Genomic DNA, 18938 nt, shown 5'->3' with positions numbered 1-18938 from the left:
TTCTGGGAAGGATGAGCAGGTCTCAGAGGATCATGGGAGGGGCTATGAGTGCCCTTAGAATTGCCTGTGAAGGCTGGTTTCCAGATCCCTGAGGTGGCTCTGGGGCTTGGGGGTGGGGAAGGGGTTACTTTCTTCCTTCATACTTGGGAGGGAGAACATGAGTGACCTCAGCCTGGAGACCCCTGGGCACTGAGGGTAACCAGATGTGTTGTAGGAAAAGGGGCCCTGGCACCAGCTCAGCCTGGCAGCATGAGGGCGACATGGAGTGTGTGTATGAGAGAGAGATCAGAACGAGTCCCCAGGGGCCGAGGGAACTGCAGGTGTGCTGCAGAGAGGGATGCCTGGGTGCCGGAGAGCCCATAGTCAAATGGGGGAGACCAGCGCTGACTGAGACATCGCTTTCAGAAATTCAAAATGGAAGTGTGTGCAGCGTTGTGAGGAACCGCCATGGGTTTTATGGTGAGGGAGAAAGTTCTGGGGTTTTCTCTGAGGTTAGTAGGGCTTAGCCAGATGAAGTGGGGGTGGGATATTCTAGGCAGATAAACAACATGTGTAAGATTCACAGACAGGAAACTGAGGTGAGCCTCTGCAGTGAGGGGGCTGTATCAAGCACCTGGGACACCAGATATTTACTGAACACCTACTGCATGTCTGGGTGTGCTCTTTGTTTTTCTTTCGAGACAGGGTTTCTCTGTGTAGTTTTGTTGCCTGCCCTGGATCTCGCTCTGTAGACCAGGCTGGCCTCGAACTCACAGAGATCCACCTTTCTCTGCCTCCCAAGTGCTGGGATTAAAGGCGTGCGCCACCACCACCCGGCTTGCTCTTATTAAGGAACAAAGTAGGAAACGGTACATTCCCGGACCTGTGTAGTATAAAGTAAGGAAATATATATGAGGAATTGAGTTCGTTCTGGGGCCTGCGCGTGCTAGTCAAGTGTTCTGCCATCGGGTCCATCTCTAGCCTCAAGGGTCTGCTTTTGTTTTTGTTTGAGACAGGCTCTCAGCTCTGTAGCCCAGACTAGATCCTCCTGCCTCAGCCCCCTAATGTCTGTGATGTTCACTGTATGCCACCGTACCCACTAAGACCTGCTTTAGAAGGCCAGGTGGGCCTTCCTGAGGAGCTGACATTTGAGTGGTGACCCGATGACGTGAGATCATGGCATTGTGAGAAATCCACTGAAGCACAAAGTTGACAGCTGAGAAGAGGTTGGGACTCCAGTTGGAAGGTCCCTGGGTTTGTCTTTCTCGTCTTGGTCTGTTGACCCTCGACCTCTTCTGACCTCTAGCCTCTCAGTCTCCTGACCATCATCTCCTGAGCTACCTTTAGGCCTCTGGAGTGTTAGTCTACAATGATTATTTGTGAGCAGCCAGTTGAATTAGAATGGACTAAATGTATAGCTGGGCATGGTTGCACGCCTTTAGTCCCAGCTCTTGGGAGACAGAGGGAGGTGGGTCTTTGTGTGTTCTAGGACAGCCAGGGCTACATAATGAGGCCCCGTTTCAAAAATAAAATTAAATTTACATGAAAAGTTCCATTCCTCAGGCATGACTCGTGCTAAGTGGCAATGTGGCCAGTGGCCACTACCTTGGGACGGTTACAGGGGTGGAACATTTCCATCACATAGAACAGGTGTAGTGGTATATTCCTGTTTTCCCAGGACTCTACAAGTTGAGGTAGAAGGATCTCGAGTTCCAGGCCAGCCTGGGCCACACAGCAAGACCCTGTAGCAAAACCCAGACCTCGGGGTGCAGCTCAGTGGTAGAGCCATTGTCTAGAATCCCCCAGTGAGGGGCTGGGGTGTGGCTCAGTGGTAGAGCCCCTGCCTAGAATCCCCCAGTGAGGGGCTGGGGGTGTGGCTCAGTGGTAGAGCCCCTGCCTAGAATCCCCCAGTGAGGGGCTGGGGGTGTGGCTCAGTGGTAGAACCCCTGCCTAGAATCCCCAGTGAGGGGCTGGGGTGTGGCTCAGTGGTAGAGCCCCTGCCTAGAGTCCCCCAGTGAGGGGCTGGGGTATGGCTCAGTGGTAGAGCCCCTGCCTAGAACCCCCAGTGAGGGGCATACTTGAAGCACTAGGTTCAATTCTCGTATTGCCAAAACAGCAAAAATCTTGGTCCTCATGGTCAGGACTGACTGGGGTTGGAGTCCATGTTTTATGGCACCCTAGCTGTGTGGCTTTGGGCAGACCAGTTGACACTGACCTCAGTCTCATGTGAAAAATGTGAGAAGTCATTTCACCTACTGCATGGAATGTTCTGGTGGGGGAGCCTGGCCTTTCATGATGGATAGTGGCTGGTTCAGACAGCATCACTGCACTGCACTGGCCGGTCCAGACAGCATCACTGCACTGCACTGGCCGGTTCGGACAGCTTCACTGCACTGCACTGGCCGGTCCGGACAGCTTCACTGCACTGCACTGGCCGGTCCAGACAGCATCACTGCACTGCACTGGCTGGTTCAGACAGCATTACCCCACTGCACTGGCCGGTTCAGACAGCTGCACTGCACTGCACTGGCCGGTTCAGACAGCTGCACTGCACTGCACTGGCCGGTTCAGACGGCTGCACTGCACTGCACTGGCCGGTTCAGACGGCTGCACTGCACTGCACTGGCCGGTTCAGACGGCTGCACTGCACTGCACTGGCCGGTTCAGACAGCTGCACTGCACTGCACTCATGGGCTCCTTTTGTCCTGCAGCGTGAAGCCGTTCTCACAGACAGCGTTCTCTGTGTCGCTGACCCCCCCATCCACTGACCTACCAGGTGAGAGTCTGCTCCCCTGCCCCTCTGTCTTTCTCTGGTCCTGACCCGGCAGCGATTCCTTCACCTTTCTGTCCACTGGGCACAGCCAAGTGTCAAAACTTAATTCAAATTAGCCGAAACTGGAGGGGGAGGGGGAGGAGGAGGAGGGGGAGGGGGAGGGAAGAAACAAAGGACAGAATGGTGGCTTCGGGCATGGCTGGATCCAGCCACTCGGTGTCAACATTAGGGATTGCTTCCATCTGTTTTTCTCCGTGGCAGCTTCATTTCCATGAAGACTGCCCACAGCCCAGAGTCCACCCCGGTGGACCACGGGATGGCCACATTGGCGGGTGAAAGTCCCGGGGCCCTCGGTTTGTTTGTTACTTTTCTGTTGCTGTGATATGCGAACACCATGGCCAAGGCAGTCATAGGAGATTTTATGTGGGGCTTATGGTTCCAGAGGCTCAGATCCATCCATGATGGCAGAGTGGGAGGCGTGGTGGCAGGAGCAGGAAGCCAAAGGTTCACTAGACAGGGTTTCTCTGTGTAGCTTTGCGCCTTTCCTGGAACACGCTTTGTAGACCAGGCTGGCCTCGAACTCACAGAGATCCGCCTGCCTCCCGAGTGCTGGGATTAAAGGCGTGCGCCACCACCGCCCGGCTATTTATTTATTTTCAAGACAGGGTTTCTCTGTGTATCCCTGGCTGTCCTAGAACTCGACCTGTTGACCAGGCTGGCCTGGAACTCTCAAGAGGCCTGCCTCTGCCTCCCAAGGCTGCGATTAAAGGCACATGCCACTACGCCCAGCCTGTGGGCTCACATCTTGAACCATAAGCTTAAAGTTGAGAGCACAAACTGGGAATGGTGTAGGGCTTTGAAACCTCAGAGCGCACTCCCAGTGGCATACTCTCTCTGGCAAGGCCATACCTCCTAAACCTACCCACAGTGCTCTGGGTTACAGCTCTTGCACGCCGCCATACTCACCAATTAATGCGTCTGACTACAAGTAACAGCACTGCTTTACCGTCCTCACGGTGGCTGCACTTGAATCTCCCAGCAGCCCAGTACTAAGGCCGTAACTTGAGGGGAATTCTGTTCCCTCAGATGACTGTGTTGCTGCTGCTAAGGGTAGTATTAACTGTTAAATATTTAGCTATTTTTTTTCTTAAGATTTATGTGTATGAGTGCTTTGCTTGCATGTATTTAGGTGTGCTGTGTGTGTGCCTGATGCCCCCAGAGGCCAGAAGCGAGTACACTAGCTGCCCTGGAACTGGAGTTACAGACTGTTGTGAAGCCAGGTCTTGGAAAGAGCATCCGGTGCTCTTAGCAGCTGAGCTGTCTCTCCAGTGCCCTTCTCCCCCAGTTTTCTTTTCTGAGGCAGTCCCGTGTACCCCAGGGCGGGCACTTGCTTTGTCGCGGAGTGTGACTGAACGCATGCTCACGCTGTCACAAGACACCTCCCACGTGCTAGGATGGTGTGTGCTCCTGCTCCAAGGTGGAGCCAGGGGAAGGGCCCAGGCTTCCTGCACGCCAGGCAGGCGCTCCAGGTGGAGGTGGCCAAGAGAGAACAGTCCATCCTGGTGAGCGATTCCCCTTTCTCCTCTTTCCAGGGTATGAGCCGCCCCCAGCCCTCTCACCCCTGCCCCCACCTGCTCCGTCTCCCCCAGCCTGGCAGGCTCGGGCCCTGGGCACCGCACGCCTGCAGCTGGTGGAGTTCTCGGCTTTTGTGGAACCACCGGATGCAGTTGACTCGGTGAGTGAAGCCCGGGCAGTTGCTGGGTGATGCTGTAGGGCGAGGACGGGAGGCAGAGAAGACCGCAGCTGTCCTTACCGTCGGCAGCTGTCCTCACCGTCGGCAGCGTCACCTGCAGGGTGCATTCAGTCGGCCTGCTCTGTACTGTGCAGGGTTTCCTTCTGATTTATAAATATGGAAACCAGAGGCCAACTGGAGGCGTATCTACCTTGTGTTTTGAGATGGTCTCTCATTGCGCTTGCGCTTACCCAGGAGCCCAGACTGGCTGAGCAGTGAGCCTGGGCTACACCTGTCTGTCCCTCAACAGCATTGAAATTATAGGCACACGTTGCCAAGCCTGTTACTGTGGTGTCCTGGGACTGGAACACAGTGTTCATTCATTCATCTAACAGCAATTTCCTGCCATTTGACAGGCTTTGCAGTAACACACTAAGGACCTGGAAAGAGCCATAGTTCTACTTTTTTCTGATTGTTTATTGTTAAAGTGGGTCTCACTCTGTAGCTCAGGCTAGCCTTGAACTTTGTGATCTTTCTACCTCAGCTTCCTGAGGGCTGGGATGACATGCATGCAGCGTTTCATATGTATTCTCAGCAGGTAGGCTAAACAGATGTGTTGCCCCAGTGATTCGGGAACTGGCCCTTGCCATTTTGTGGCTCTGCCATTTTCTAGGGTTATAGAATCTTCTGGGTTCTCTGCATCCAGCCAGCAGATGGAGGAAGGGAGAGTATAGGATTTCCGGTGCCCAGGGTTTTATATATATAGATAGATAGATATAGGACATTCAGTTCTTTATTAGATCATCAGGTGTTTTGAACAGGCACAGTAACACAGCTTCACAGAGTTAAACAAATGCACTATAAACAAAAGTAACACACCTTAAAATAATATTCTACAACAGAGAAAGAACAAAAGAAAAAGAAAATCCTGCATTGTTACAGGGTTTTACATAATGTTGAATGCTTTCTATATTGGAGGAGGTCTGGCTGGCTGGCATGGATTCTCCCATGAAGTCTGGTTACTGAGTTGTAACTTGGCTTTTTTTTTTTTTTTTTTAATGCTGAATGCCGTTTATTGTAGGAGGGAAGAGGTCTTAAATACAGGCTTACAGCACAATGGGAGAACCCCGGAGGGGCATCTAAGCTGTTAATGCCCAATATGCAGGATACATAGACAAAGGACTTCCCTTAAGTATTCAGGAGGGTGGAACCAGGCAGAGAATTAGCATAGGAAGGATATCAAGGTCAAGGTCAGCAAGCAAGGCAACAGTTACCCAAAACGGGGGCTAGGGACCTACAGGTCCCCCTTTTACTAAAATATGAGCTTCTGACTTAGGTTGCATGGGATGTCAGCAGGTCACCTTACCCATCATGGAGTCACCTGCCCAGGCCACACAGGAGCTCTGTCTTAGGTTGGTGAGCGCCTCCCAGGCATTACCTGTCTTTGAATACTCATTATCATACAGGCTCAATTGTAGCTAGAGTTTTCCTGCTTTGCCCACAGTCAGGACAAATCTTTGTCACCCGCCAGTCCCACAGCCGCTCAGACCCAACCAAGTAAACACAGAGACTTATATTGCTTACAAACTGTATGGCCGTGGCAGGCTTCTTGCTAACTGTTCTTTTATCTTAAATTAACCATTTCCATAAATCTATACCTTGCCACGTGGCTGGTGGCTTACCGGTGTCTTCACATGCTGCTGGTCATGGAGGGCGGCTGCAGTGTCTCTCTGCCTCAGCCTTCCGCTTCCCAGAATTTTCCTCTCTCCTTGTCCCACCTACTTCCTGCCTGGCCACTGGCCAATCAGTGTTTTATTTATTGACCAATCAGAGCAATTTGACATACAGACCGTCCGACAGCACTCAAACGTGTGTGAGCTGCAGAATTAACTGCTGCCAAAGATCTCAAAGTGGCACTGGGCTTGCAATCTGTATGGTTTTTCTTGTTGTTGTTGGTTTTTGTTTTGTTTTTTTTGAGACAGGGTTTCTCTCTGTAGCTTTGTGCCTTTCCTGGAACTCACTCTGTAGTCCAGGCTGGTCTTGAACTCACAGAGATCCACCTGCCTCTGCCTCCAGAGTGCTGGGATTAAAGGTGTGTGCCACCACTACCCTACAGTGTGCCCAGGTTTTATGGGCTGGGCTTGAATGAAGCTACTCACAGGTCTGTTCACATTCTGTAGGCCAGGTCTTAGCCATGTGCTCACACCTAACTGCAGAGGCCTGGGAAGTGTATGTAGTTCACTGCATGCAGTGTCTCTTAAATCACACTAATGCCATCCACCAGGTTGTCAAGGTTACTAAAAAGGGTGATGCTGGTGAGACTTACATTGGAAGTCTGTGATTCCAGAACCCTAGAGCCTGAAGGAGTATTGCTTTTAGTTCAGAAGTCAGTCTGAAGGCTGGGGATTTAGCTTAGTTGGTAGAGTATAAGCCTGTGTGAAGCTTTAGGTTACATCCCCAGGGTTCCATATACTGGTTGTGGTGGTGCATGCGTGCAGTCTCAATCCACTGGAGGTGGAGGCGGGGGATTAGAAACTCATAGTTATCCTCTTTTACACTGGGAGTTTTGAGGCCAAGCAGGAACACACAAGACACTGTCTCAACAAAACAAGCAAGCATGGCGGCACACTCCTTTAATCCCAGCACTTGAGAGTCAGAGGCAGGAGGGTTTCTGAGAGTTCAAGACCAGCCTGGTCTATATAGAGAGTGTTCCAAGACAGCCAGGGGTACATAGGGTGACTCTGGCTTAATTTTCTCATGGGACTTTCCCAAGCCTTCTGCTAAAAATATGTGCCATCTTTTTATTAGATTTTTTAAGTGTGTGTGTGTGTGTGTGTGTGTGTGTGTGTGTGTGTGTGTGTGTGTGTAAGAGAGCATCCAGTCCCCTGGAGCTGGAGTTACAGGTGGTTGTGAGCCACCTCTCTTGCGGGCTTACACCATCATACCTGGTTCATGGACCATCACTTTTGAGCCTTTTTCTATACTCGCCAGGATATTTTTCATAGCATAAAGTATTCCTGACATTTCTTTTATCTGTAAGTAAGTTGATTTAAGCTTCCCTTATCTGTGGTAGAATGAACTCTGAAAGTTCAGGGACTTAGTGGTCCTTTTTTTGTTTCTTTTTTTTTTAAGAAATTTTATATTCATTTTACATACCAACCACAGATCTGCCTCTCTTCCCTCCTCCCGCCCCCACAGCCTGCTCCTCCAACCCACCCCCCATTCCCTCTTCCAACAGACTCAGTGGTCTTTTAGCCCCAGCACCAAGACTAGTACTAGCATACAACCAGCCTGTCTGGTGGTGTTGGCTTCTTTTTTTAATCTTTGGGGACCCTCCACCCAGCTCCCAAATAAAATACAGAGAGACTTAATCATACTTATGAATGCCCAGCCTTAGCTTGGCTTGTTTCTAGCCAGCTTTTCTTAATTTATCCCGTCTAGCTTTTGCCTCTGGGCTTTTACCTTTCTCTATTTCTCTGTACCTTTGTTTACATCTCACTCCAAGGCTGGCTCTGTGGCTGCGTGGCTGGCTCTGTGGCTGCATGGCTGGCCCCTGGAGTCCTCTCCTCCTTTTCCTATTCCTTGATCCTCTCCTTTTATTTATTCTCTCTGCCTGCCAGCCCTGCCTATCTCCTTCCTTTCTATTTCCTCGCTATTGGCCATTCAGCTCTGTATTAGACCAATCAGGTGTTTTAGACAGGCAAAGTAACACAGCTTCACAGAGTTAAACAAATGCACCATAAAAGAATGCAACACATCTTTGCATCATTAAACAAATATTCCACAACATAAACAGATGTAACACATCTTTAACTAATACTGTACATGTCTAGTTCTTAAGTATATAGAGGTGATCTCCCTGGGGAGCTGGTGAAGTTTTCCCTGAAAGGACATGTGTAAGTTGGGCTTTGAGGGCTATGTAGGAGTTTGCTGGGTGCAACATTGTAAATAACACACGAACAGAGATGGAATTTTTAAGGATATTAATGACAAAATTTGGTGGTGGGAGCTGGCGATGTTGCAGAGAGGAGTTGCAGGCGCTGGACTCGGGGGGCTGAGTCCGCTCTGGAGCTGTGTGAGGGACGAAACATGTCGGGGAGGCTGGGCCAGAGAATGGAAGAGGACTTGAGCTCGTTGGGACAGTGGGGGCAGAGAAGGATAGGCGGATTGCTGGGGCCACAGGGCTGGATGTGGCCCGGGGTGTGGCATGTGCTGGCCAGTAGGTCTGTTGGGTGAGGATCTGGGTCTAGCCCTTGTCCCCTGCCTGTCGTCTGTAGTTCCAGAGGCACCTGTTTGTCCACATCAGTCAGCAGTGCCCCAGTCCCGGAGCACCGCCCCTGGAGAGTGTGGACGTGCGGCAGATCTACGACAAGTTCCCTGAGAAAAAGGGCGGCCTCCGGGAGCTGTACGACCGAGGGCCACCCCACGCCTTCTTCCTGGTCAAGTTCTGGGTGAGTGTGAGTGCTCCCAAGTCACGGTATTGCCAGCCAGGCACAAGGAGGGCCTTGGGTCTGCCTGGGCCACGCTTCAGAAACAAAAACAAAGCAAAACAAACACTGTGGTTTTTGTTGTTGTTGTTGTTGTTGTTTGTTTTTTCTCTCTGTTCTTTGCTCTTTGAGGGTCCTGCCACCCAGCTCCCAAATAAATCACACATGGAGACTTATTCTTATAAATGCCCAGCTTTCCTTAACTTAAATTATCTCATCTACCTTTTGTCTCTGCGCTTTTTCCTTTTCCTCTGTATATCTTACTTTCACTCTTACTCCATGGCTGGCTGTGTGGATGGGTGGCCGGCCCCTGATGACCTCCTCTTCCTTTTCTCGTTCCTTGATCCCTTCTACCAGATTTCTCTTCCTATTCTCTCTGCCTGCCAGCCTCTCCTATCCTTTCTCCTGCCTTGCAATTGGCTGTTCAGTTCTTTATTAGACCATCAGGTGTTTTAGACAGGCACAGTAACACAGCTTCACAGAGTTAAACAAATGCAACATAAAGGAATGCAACACATCTTTGCATCATTAAAAACAAATGCTCCACAGCATAAACAAATGTAACACACCTTAAAATAATATTCTGTAACAAAACAGTACATGGGAGACTGTAGGTGGAGTGATAGTGCTTCCTAAGGCCTGCTCTATGATGGAGGCCAGTGTCTGCAGATCTTGGGGACGTGGAGGGCTGTGGCTAAGAGCACCTCTTTCTGAGGCCCATCTGATTTTCTGTCCAGTCACATGATTGGCACTGACGAGCTCAGGGTGTCTGGTCCTGAAAGGAAATCCACAGTGGATTTCAGTCAGTTTGGTTCCCCTGGGTGTCTGGTTATAATGCTTTTTTGAGCCTTGTATCATGGTACATGCCTGTCATTCCAGTGGTCAAGAGTCTGAGGCAGGAGGATCCAGAGTTCAAGGACAGCCTAGATGACTTAGGGAGACCTTAGCTCAAACCAAACTAAACCAACCAAACAAACAAACAAAGAGAGCCAGAGTCAAGAGCACTGGCTGCTCTTCCAGAGGACATAGGCTCAATCCTCAGCACCCATGTGTGTCAGAAACTCTAGTTCCAGAGGAACTCTTCTGGCCTCTGAGGGTGCTGCACAGATGTGGTGCTCAGACATACATCAGCAGAGCACTCATGCACATAAAACTAAAGAAATCCTGAAAAAAGACAAAACAACAAAACCACTAAGCTTTCTGGGTGGCGGCCTGAGATGGCTGTGAGGGGGCTGCTGCAGGCTGGCCATTATTAGGGTTCAGAGGCTCCTCCAGCTCCCTGTCAGAAACCTGGCTCCTGATGAGGTGGGAAGGCAGCTGCTGAGGCCTTTCTCCCTGGCTGTCCTGGAACTCCCGCTGTAGACCAGGCTGGTCTTGAACTCCAGACATCCGCCTGCCTCTGCCTCTGAGTGCTGGGATTAAAGGCATGTGCCATCCTTTTTGAGACAGACTCTCTTTCACATTATAGACTAGACTGACCTCCAACCAATAGTCCTCTTTACCTCAGCCTCCCAAATGCTAGGGTTCCGGCTGTGGGCTGCCATGGCCACAGACACTGGGATTTGTCCTGCATCAAAATGCCCTGTTGCTGGGGTGGTGGTGGAGTCAGACCTCTGAATAGTGTCCTGGCCAAAGAGCAGCAGAGGAAGTCAGGACAGAGAACAGGCAGATTCTGCTTCTCAAGGATGCCTGCGACAGGCCTTGAGGCCTGTCCTGCCGGTCTGACAGTTGGATGATGGGCACAGGTGCATTCCTGAGGATGGGCGGGGAGGAGAGGTTAGAGTTTCCTCCGGAGGAGCCTGGCTCTGCTGTTAGGGGGTAGTCAAATCACTTGCTTTCACAGCCCCCCCCCGGGGGGGGGTAGGGAGGTGGGGGAGGACATGGAACCAGTTGCTAGGGTAACTTGCCTGCTAGTAACGAGGCCCTTGTCAGAACCTAAAGTCCCCCCCTTTTTTTAATCCTCCCTCCATTTCCTTAGTCTCCAGACCTCAACATGTTCTGTGGTGTTTCCATTTTGAGACGCTGTCTTTCTCTGTGTGTTGACCATGCTGGTCTCAAACTCACAATCCTGCATCAACCTTCCAAGGGCTAGCCTTATAAGCTTGCACTATTACGCCTGGGCTGAACTCTAGAGCTAGGGGCTTCAGGCAAAAAGGTTGGGTTCTCTGGATCCCAGGTTCCTAGAGAGTGAGGGTCAGGACTCTTCTTGGGACCCCATTTCTCTAGTCCTGGTACATGGGGTGGGTCTTCTACAGAGCACATAGGCTGACTTGGGGACTTTGGGAGCTGAGCCGGGGTGGGGGGTGAGCAGGTGGTGTAGCCCAGGGAGCCAGACTCCGGGTCAGAATTTGTCGGGTCTCCCCAGCTCACCTGTGCCTCTCCATCTCCTCTCAGGCGGACCTGAACTGGGGCCCAAGTGGTGAAGAGGCAGGGGCCAGTGGAGGCAGCGGCAGCTTCTATGGAGTGAGCAGCCAGTATGAGAGCCGGGAGCTCATGACACTTACCTGCTCCTCCAAGGTCTGCTCCTTTGGCAAGCAAGTGGTGGAGAAAGTGGAGGTGAGGCCCAGGGCTGGGGCGCAGCACGCATCAAGAGTCAGCGGTCCCAGGCGTGTGGGTGTGTGTGCGCGGTAGGGCCATCCCAACCTCTCTGGCAGTTCAGTGCGTGTGCTGGGAATTAACTCCAAAGAAGGTCGAGGATGTAGTTTAGTTAGTAGAACGTTTGCCCTGCACCATGTAGACTAATCATCAGGAGTTTCAAGCCTATCCTCAGCTACATAAGGAGTTCCAGGCTAGCCTGGGCTACATGAGACCATGTCTCAAACAAAACAGGAATAGGCCACTAGCAGTAACAGCTGGGGCTCATTTCAAGGGTTGAAAGGTGTAGAGACTGAATCTACAAGACAAAAGGTTCCTAAGAGTATTGTAGGAGTCTGGGATAAGGAGACAGGCGTTATACCTGAGGGACTGTGGGACTTGAGGACTCCAGCTCTGCTTGGACATACTATCCAAGGTGTCTGAAAGTCACGAGATCATGACTGAGGAGATGGAAGGTTCCCGGTCTGCAGGTTCAGAGGCCCTGAGTTGGGCACCCAGGGGCCCCGGGCATTAAAGGTGGGGTGCTTGGAGTACTCTGGCTGGTTCCCGGGGTGGCCGCTGTTTGCAGCCATGGTGTTTCCCGTCCCCAGACAGAGCGGGCCCAGCTGGAGGACGGGCGCTTCGTGTACCGCCTCCTGCGCTCCCCGATGTGTGAGTACCTGGTCAATTTCCTCCACAAGCTGCGGCAACTGCCCGAACGCTACATGATGAACAGTGTCCTGGAGAACTTCACCATCCTCCAGGTGACAGACTGGGCGGGCCGGCCGGACTTAGAGCAGACCCTCAGCCTCTCGGGGCTCCCCTAGAGGAGCCTTGGGCCCCCACTCTGCCTCTAGGACATGGTGGGGTGGGGCGCGACATGGGGCTCACCTGTCCCACGTGGAAAGCCCATCCTCACTGGGGCAGCTGAAGCTACCTCAGCTTCCAAGCATCTGGCTTACTAGAGGGGTCCAGAGCTAGTGGACGGACGCTCCTTTGATTTGGGGGTTGTACTAATATGGTCTCTAATCCTTTTACCTGTGGCATAGTGGAGACCCCTTTTCTCAGGAATGTGATGTGATGGGGAGGCCCCTGCCAGCTCTCAGCGTAGGGGTGACCCCTTTGCCCAGGGAACCTGACCTGCAGGGCATCCCTCCTGCTTGGGGTGCATAGCATGGCAGGGGCATCCCTCTTTTGGGAGGTGGGAAGAGGCCAAAGGCCTTGATAACTGGGGTGGGCAGGGGAGTCTCACCGCACGCACGCACGCACGCACGCACGCGCATGCGCACGCCGCCCCCGCCACAGCATAAGCCTGCCCTCCTCCAGGTGGTGACAAACAGGGACACCCAGGAACTGCTGCTGTGCACGGCCTACGTCTTCGAGGTCTCCACCAGTGAACGCGGAGCCCAGCATCACATCTACCGCCTGGTCAGGGACTGATGGGGCCCACTGCTGGGTTTCCTCACAACACCCCCTTCCCAGGAAGGACCCTTTGGCTCTCTCTGTACCCCTCGCTTGGAGAGGGGGCCATGATTCAAAAAAAAGGCCTGATCTCAGAAGCTCGAGCAATGGGGGCTGGCTCCTATTAGAGGGGAGCCCCAAAACTTGGTTGTTGAGCTGAACGAGCTGTTTGAGGTTAGAGCTCCAATATGGGACCTCACAGGGAGCATTTGACAGGACACATCACTCCTCAGCGTCAGGGACCGGGGACAGGAGGGCACACCCACAGGGGCAGCGCTGGCCTCTCCGTTCTCCAAGGGCCCCCCTTTGCTCTTCTGGAACAGGGAGCTGGGCCATGTGGGGGATATTACTCACTCACTGCCTTTACCCTACCTGTTTCCACACCACCCCCATGTCTGCCTCTCCCCAACACTTGCTCTGATCTGGAATGTCACACATTGAAGATAACTTTCCCAGCTGGGAGCAGAGTGAAGTGGGACCCGGATTTTTTTTTTTTTTTTTTTTAATATAAGGAGATATTTATACACGGTGTTAAGGATGTAATGTTATCTCAGCTAGGCGAGCAGTGGGGTGGGACTTCTTCATCTTGTCCCCATTTTAAATGAGCCTCAGACCAGCCTGCCACCTTCCTTTCCCCAAGAAGGATGGTTTATGTTCCGAAGGAGAATAAAACTATTTTTACCAAAACGGAGGGGATTTATTTGAGGTGTCGTGTGGGAGGTGGCAGACAGATGGTGTAGGGAGGAGGGAATGGGGAAGGAAGCCGGGGACGGAAGGCCCTGGCCCCGTGCGGGAAGAGATGGCTGTCTGCGAGGGCAGACACCTGGCTCCCCGGGAGATGAGTCCCGAGGCACCAGGCTCCAAGCCTAAGACCAGCCCGGAAGGGAACATTTCCTGGCTGCATGGAGGTGCATGGGTGCCCATGGGGCGGGCTGGGGCTAGCGGTACCGGGCCAGCCTGTCGTACACGTGGTCCAGATTTCTACACAGGAATATTGAGAGCGTCATGAAGCCGAGCTGCAGGAGAAAGGAGATGCTTCAGGGTTGGAGAAGGGGTGGTACCCTAAGGGGGAGCCGAAAAGTGGGCGTTCATAGGAGCGTGCGGTGATTGGCGGCGCTGTGAGCGGGAGACCTGCGGCCGTCTGGAAAGGAGGAAGCTCAGAGGCAGGCGCACGGAACTTTATTCCGGAGACTCGGCGGTCTCCGCGTGTGCCCCGACCTCCACCTCAGCGCCCGAGCTCTCGGTCTCGGGCGGCTCCTCGTCTGCATCCCACAACGGCCAGGGCCCCAGAGCCATGGGTAGCTTGCCTTGTGGAGCCTTGTCCCCCCACGTGGGGCAGGCACCCGCCATGCCCCTGGTGCCCCATGGGGTGCTGCTGCGTCCGCTGCCGCTGCTAAGCCCGCCCCAGCGCCCGCCGCTGCCGTCAGCGCTTAGCCCGGGAATAGGGCTCGAACCCTCGGCTCCCGGCAGCGGCAGCACCGGCTCTCGGCTGAAAGCTCTACGATGTAGCTGCAGGCACAGCGCCATGCCGCTCACCTGCGGGAGAGGGGAGGGGGCAGCGCACGCCTGGCCAAGAGTTTGCAGAAGCCAGGTCTCCGCCCCATCTCATGCTAGTGTGGCGATTGATAAAGACGGTACAGCTAAGCAAGCGTTTCCTCGGCAACGGGAAAACATAGCTAGACCAATCACTGATGGGGGCGGGGTCAAGTCACCTCAAGAAGACCGACTCCTAGACAGATTCCCACTATGGAGATGAGATTGTTGTGCAGCCACTTCCGGAGGCTCTGCGCGCAGCCCTGGGGGTGCAGGAAACATGTAAGGGCGATGTTTGCTTCTGAAACTCACCCTCAAGCCCAGGGGCCTCTCAGATCCTCTTTCAGTACCCAGTGCCTGGGTATCCAAGCACGTCTTGTCCAAGCTTTACCCAGTGCCTGTGTTCCAGGCTCCGCCCTTGTTTAGATTACGCCTCTCGCTCTCACAGGGCTCCGCCCCTTTTGTCATAACTTTCCTAGTGGCCCCGCCCCGTCCAGCTCACGCACCACCGGCCTCTGGATACCATGCTCCTGAGCAGGTCCCGACCACTTACGAGGGACTGCCCTTTTGGTCTCTGTCTTCTGTAGCCTCCCCTCCCAAAGCTCGCCCCCTCGTGCCACGCCCCATGTAGGCCAGGATCACATCCGAGGGTCCCAACCCTCCCTGGCCCCACCCACCTTTTTGCTTTGGACTCCTGATGGGCCACACTCACCTCGGGGGCCCCGCCCCTTCTTTCTTTTTTCCTAGCCTCCTCCTCTCCTTCCGAGGTCACGCCTTTGATATTAGCCTGCCCCTCCAAGCCCGGCCTGCTCTCTTGAGACTCGGCACCCTAAAAGTCCCGCCCCCTCGACGGCCCACTTCTCCAGTGTCCCGCCCCCACGGGGCCTGGCCCGGTCTAGAGCTGCGGGCTACCGCCGGTCCCACCTCGCGGTAGATGTGGGCTTTTGCGGGGAGTGCGCATAGGTCGGCGGTCTGCCTCAGTTTCGCCCGCGGCCCCAGCCGGCTAATCTGGGAGAAGAAGAGCTTATCAAAGCCCGAGGAGTCATTGGTCGCCGTGGAGTTGTAGCAGGAGCAGGGCACGAAGGGCTCGTCCGACTCGTTCCCTCTCAGCGTGCGGGCGCTCATCCAGTCCCGCGGAGAGTGCCAGCCGCAGCAGCGCAGCTGATAGGGTGGGGGACAGAGTCAGGGGCCCGGCGTCACGGGGTAGGTGTGCAGCCAGGCCTGGGAGCCGGGTAGGGAGGGTGGGTATGTAAGTGGCAATGGGCTGGAGATTCGAAGGGGCCAAAGTGACCTGGATTCCGGAGAGGAGCGTCCGGTGAACCTGAGATTGTGGGTGGTTGGATTCTGTCTCGGGGTGGGTGGGTGCGGGAGCCCCTGGCACAGAATTTTAGGACTGGGGTGGAGCAACATCAGGGTCTAGGCACTGGGGACGTAGTAACATGCAGACAGTGATGCTGTCATCTGGGGTGCTCAAGCAGTGTGCGAGGATGAGGGAACAGGTGACCTGCGGCCCGCACGGACGCAGAGTCTCCTTAAAGCCCAGGCTGAGGCTGATTGTAGAGCCACGTTAGAGCCCGGGGTGTTAACCGGAAGGGATGTAGCGAGCTCACACACCTGGAACTGCGCGTAGTCCCAGCTCTCTTCAGCCGCTGTGTCATCCGGGTCTGTGCGGTAGCTGTGGATCGTCTGCAGTACCAGCTCCTGCACCTTTCGCTCCAGCTGAGGGGGTGTAGGTGGGGATGGGATGAACTGGCCGCCCGCCCCAGCCCCGCCACGGGGTTCCCCCCGGGAGCACAATTACCACCCTTGGCAGGGGCTCCCTTCCTCAGAATCGCAGAGGTGTTTCTAAGGGTCCTTAGGTCTCCAGTGCTTCCCTTTTTTTTTTTTTTAAAGTTTAAATTTAATTTTGAAATAAAATTATTTTTGAATAAAATTATTTTCCTGTAGCCCGCATTGGTCTGGAACTGATCCTCCTAACCAGCTTCTGGGTGCTGGTACTGGCAGGGTTGGGGACCAAACCGACCACCACCTCATGAATGGTAGCAAGCACTCAATCAGCTGAATAAATGCTACCAAGTAGAAGTCGGTCTGTGTCTGCCTCTGCCTCCGCCCTCCCTCTCTCCAGAGTCTCTCTATGTAACTGGCGGCCCTAGAATTGACTGTACAGACCAAGCTGGCCTCACAGAGCTCTGTTTGCCTCTTCCTCCAGAGTACTGGGGTTAAAGATGTGTGCCATCACACACGGCCTAGTCTTTTTTGATAGATACGGCCTTACTATGTTGCCCAGGCTAGCCTTGGCCTCTTGGGCTAATGTGAGCCTGTGAGTAGCTAGGACACACGCAAAGCCACGCCGCCAGCCTTCCCTTTCTGTGTGCCTCTGTCCCCGTCTTCGTTCACTGTCTCTGTGTACGTGTGGTGTTCTGTGGCTCAGCTTCCTGGTTGGTGGCAGTGCCCACATGCCTTTCCCCCCCCACTCCTGCCCCTCAACCTCCACGGCTGGGGTGATAGTGTTGGTAAGCTCACCCGGATCCGCTGAGTGGAGATGAGGATGCCCAGGGTGATCTGTGTGGCAAACAGGAGCAGCAGCATCCCGAAGTACTGAGGACAGAGGGGAGAGGGAGGTGAGGAGGGAGAAGGCCTTGGAGGGGCGGAACGGGAACCGTGCTGGGGACACTACTCACCAGGCCCAGGAGACAGCGCAGCTCCTTCAGAGCCCCCACACAGCCCAGGAGGGCCATGGCCATGGTGAGGACGCCTGAGACAGCCAGGACCTTGGACCAGGTCTGCAGTGGTACGAAGGACAAGCCTACGGCCGTGAAAGTCAGTGAGGGTGGGCTGGGAGGTACAGCTCTGCTAGGCCGCCAGGCAGGGCCCCATCTCCTGGGTCCCTCTCTCCCTCACTCAGAATCTGCCTGGGCCTCTGGCTCTGTCCCGCCCTGAGTCTCATGTGCCTCGGGCTGGCCTTGAACTCACTCTGTAGCCAGGGGTGACCTGGACCTTCTGATCTTCCTGCCTACACCTCCCATGTGCTGGGATAACAGATGTGAGCCATCAAATACACTCTAGAATTGTTCTGAGGGACGCATGAGAACCATTGTTCAGCGTGAGAAATATGAGTTGCTATATTTTTCTGTGGCACCCACTCTGTAGACCAGGCTGGCCTCCAACTCACAGAGATCCGCCCACCTGCCTCTGCCTCCCGAGTGCTGGATTAAAGGCCTGGGCCACCACCGCTGGCTGAGTTGCTATGGTTTGGATGGCCACTTTATCAGGAGTTTCCTTGCTATTACTGTTTTTCTGCTCTTCCCCTCCCCTGCTGTGTGACACCCAGCAAGAGACTTCCCTTCCGTGAACCTCAAGAAGGGAGGGTCTGTGAGCCCCAGTCCAAGACGCGACACAGGAAGTATTTCTGTTATTATTGTTTGTAATCATGGCCTCATTGTTATGGCTGTTTTGAGTCAGATCTCACAGAGCCCAGCCTGGCCTCCAACTGTGTAGCCAAGGATAGCCTTGAGCTCCTGATCCTCCAGCTCCACCTCTTGAGTGCTGGGATGATAGCATGTGCCACCATGTCCAGTTTACATGGCCTGTTTGCCGGGGAAGACATGGGGCGCAGAGGCATGGTGGCAGTGGCCAGTGGGGCTCTAGAGTTTGAGTCCTGTCTGGGAAGTTGGCAACTACTGAGGGCCTCTGGGGCAAAGGAGATACCCGGAGATGCCTTGGGGTGGGGTTCTGGGTCAGGTCCACCCCAGGAAGACCCTCCCTTACTGCCCAGCCCCCTCACCCACAAAGGACACGAAGCTGGTCTTGTCAATGAGGATCCAGGTGCCAAAGCAGAAGATCAGGCCGCCTAGTACCTAGGGGAGAGAAGAGCATGAGACTGCGGCCGGAACCGGGCCACGGTGTCCCTGGGCCCCGCTGGGCCCCCCCTGAGGAGACTCACAAAGAAGAAGAGGTTGAAAACGAAGAGGAAGTACTTGATGAGACTGAGGCAACTCTCCTGGGCTGACATCTTCGCCTAGATGGGGAGCGACCCACTCGAGGAACCCAGACAGAAGTGGTGTTGGCCCCAGGGAACGAGGGGGATAATGGTCGGAGGAGGGAGGGAGGCTGAGAGGAGGCGCAAAGGAAGAGGGCAGAGAAAGAGGAAGTTCCAGGGCTGGAGCCCCACCCAGCCCTTTTCATAGTGACTGTCAGCTGGGCCCCATCTTCTTCGTGGGTTCACGGGGCAAGTACCTGAGGGTCTTTGGAATGTGTGGGTACCAAGGACACAACGGGTGGTTCCTCGCAGGTGGTCATGGCTCGGGGAGGGTGCACAGGGGCTCCTGACTGACTTCTGCCCACTTCTTCCTGGGGCCTCAGGCTTGTCTCTGCAGGGGCCAACCTCACAGACACTCTG

The 18938-nt window shown here is 54.1% G+C and overlaps 2 protein-coding genes across 11 annotated transcripts in view; one reads left to right on the top strand and one right to left on the bottom strand.

Annotated features, from left to right (window-relative positions):
* The window catches only part of Tead2 (TEA domain transcription factor 2), a 23244-nt gene extending 9551 nt beyond the window's left edge, over positions 1 to 13693 (top strand). For 3 of the 4 annotated variants that reach the window (XM_076575340.1, XM_006986262.3, XM_016004865.3), the window contains exons 7-12: positions 2691 to 2755; positions 4345 to 4487; positions 8762 to 8935; positions 11366 to 11527; positions 12157 to 12309; positions 12872 to 13693. In XM_076575340.1, coding sequence (XP_076431455.1) covers positions 2691 to 2755; positions 4345 to 4487; positions 8762 to 8935; positions 11366 to 11527; positions 12157 to 12309; positions 12872 to 12985 — 811 coding nt within the window. In that variant the 3' untranslated portion in view covers positions 12986 to 13693. The remainder of the gene's footprint in view (positions 1 to 2690; positions 2756 to 4344; positions 4488 to 8761; positions 8936 to 11365; positions 11528 to 12156; positions 12310 to 12871) is intronic. The other variant, XR_013052470.1, reaches the window with a different exon arrangement.
* Cd37 (CD37 molecule) lies at positions 13682 to 18938 on the bottom strand. Of its 7 annotated transcripts, none has more exons than XM_016004868.3 (9): positions 18776 to 18919; positions 18483 to 18557; positions 18324 to 18396; positions 17221 to 17345; positions 17063 to 17137; positions 16154 to 16258; positions 15464 to 15700; positions 14719 to 14802; positions 13682 to 14022 (listed from the first exon to the last, which is right to left on the bottom strand). In XM_016004868.3, the coding sequence occupies exons 1-9, from the start codon at positions 18836 to 18838 to the stop codon at positions 13945 to 13947; spliced, it is 915 nt and encodes a 304-aa protein (XP_015860354.1). In that variant the 5' UTR covers positions 18839 to 18919; the 3' UTR covers positions 13682 to 13944. The 7 variants fall into 7 exon arrangements, with proteins under 7 accessions (XP_015860354.1, XP_042130725.1, XP_042130695.1 ...); XM_042274761.2 differs by lacking the exon at positions 13682 to 14022 and adding an exon at positions 14164 to 14542 and having other exon boundaries at positions 18776 to 18936; XM_042274782.2 differs by lacking the exon at positions 13682 to 14022 and adding an exon at positions 14164 to 14542 and having other exon boundaries at positions 18328 to 18396; positions 18776 to 18930.

The sequence above is a fragment of the Peromyscus maniculatus genome, chromosome 1, assembly GCF_049852395.1.
Source record: "Peromyscus maniculatus bairdii isolate BWxNUB_F1_BW_parent chromosome 1, HU_Pman_BW_mat_3.1, whole genome shotgun sequence".
NCBI classification, from domain to species: Eukaryota; Metazoa; Chordata; class Mammalia; order Rodentia; family Cricetidae; genus Peromyscus; species Peromyscus maniculatus.
The sequence above is the reverse complement of the archived record's forward strand: the minus strand, read 5'-3'. Positions and strand labels throughout refer to the sequence as shown.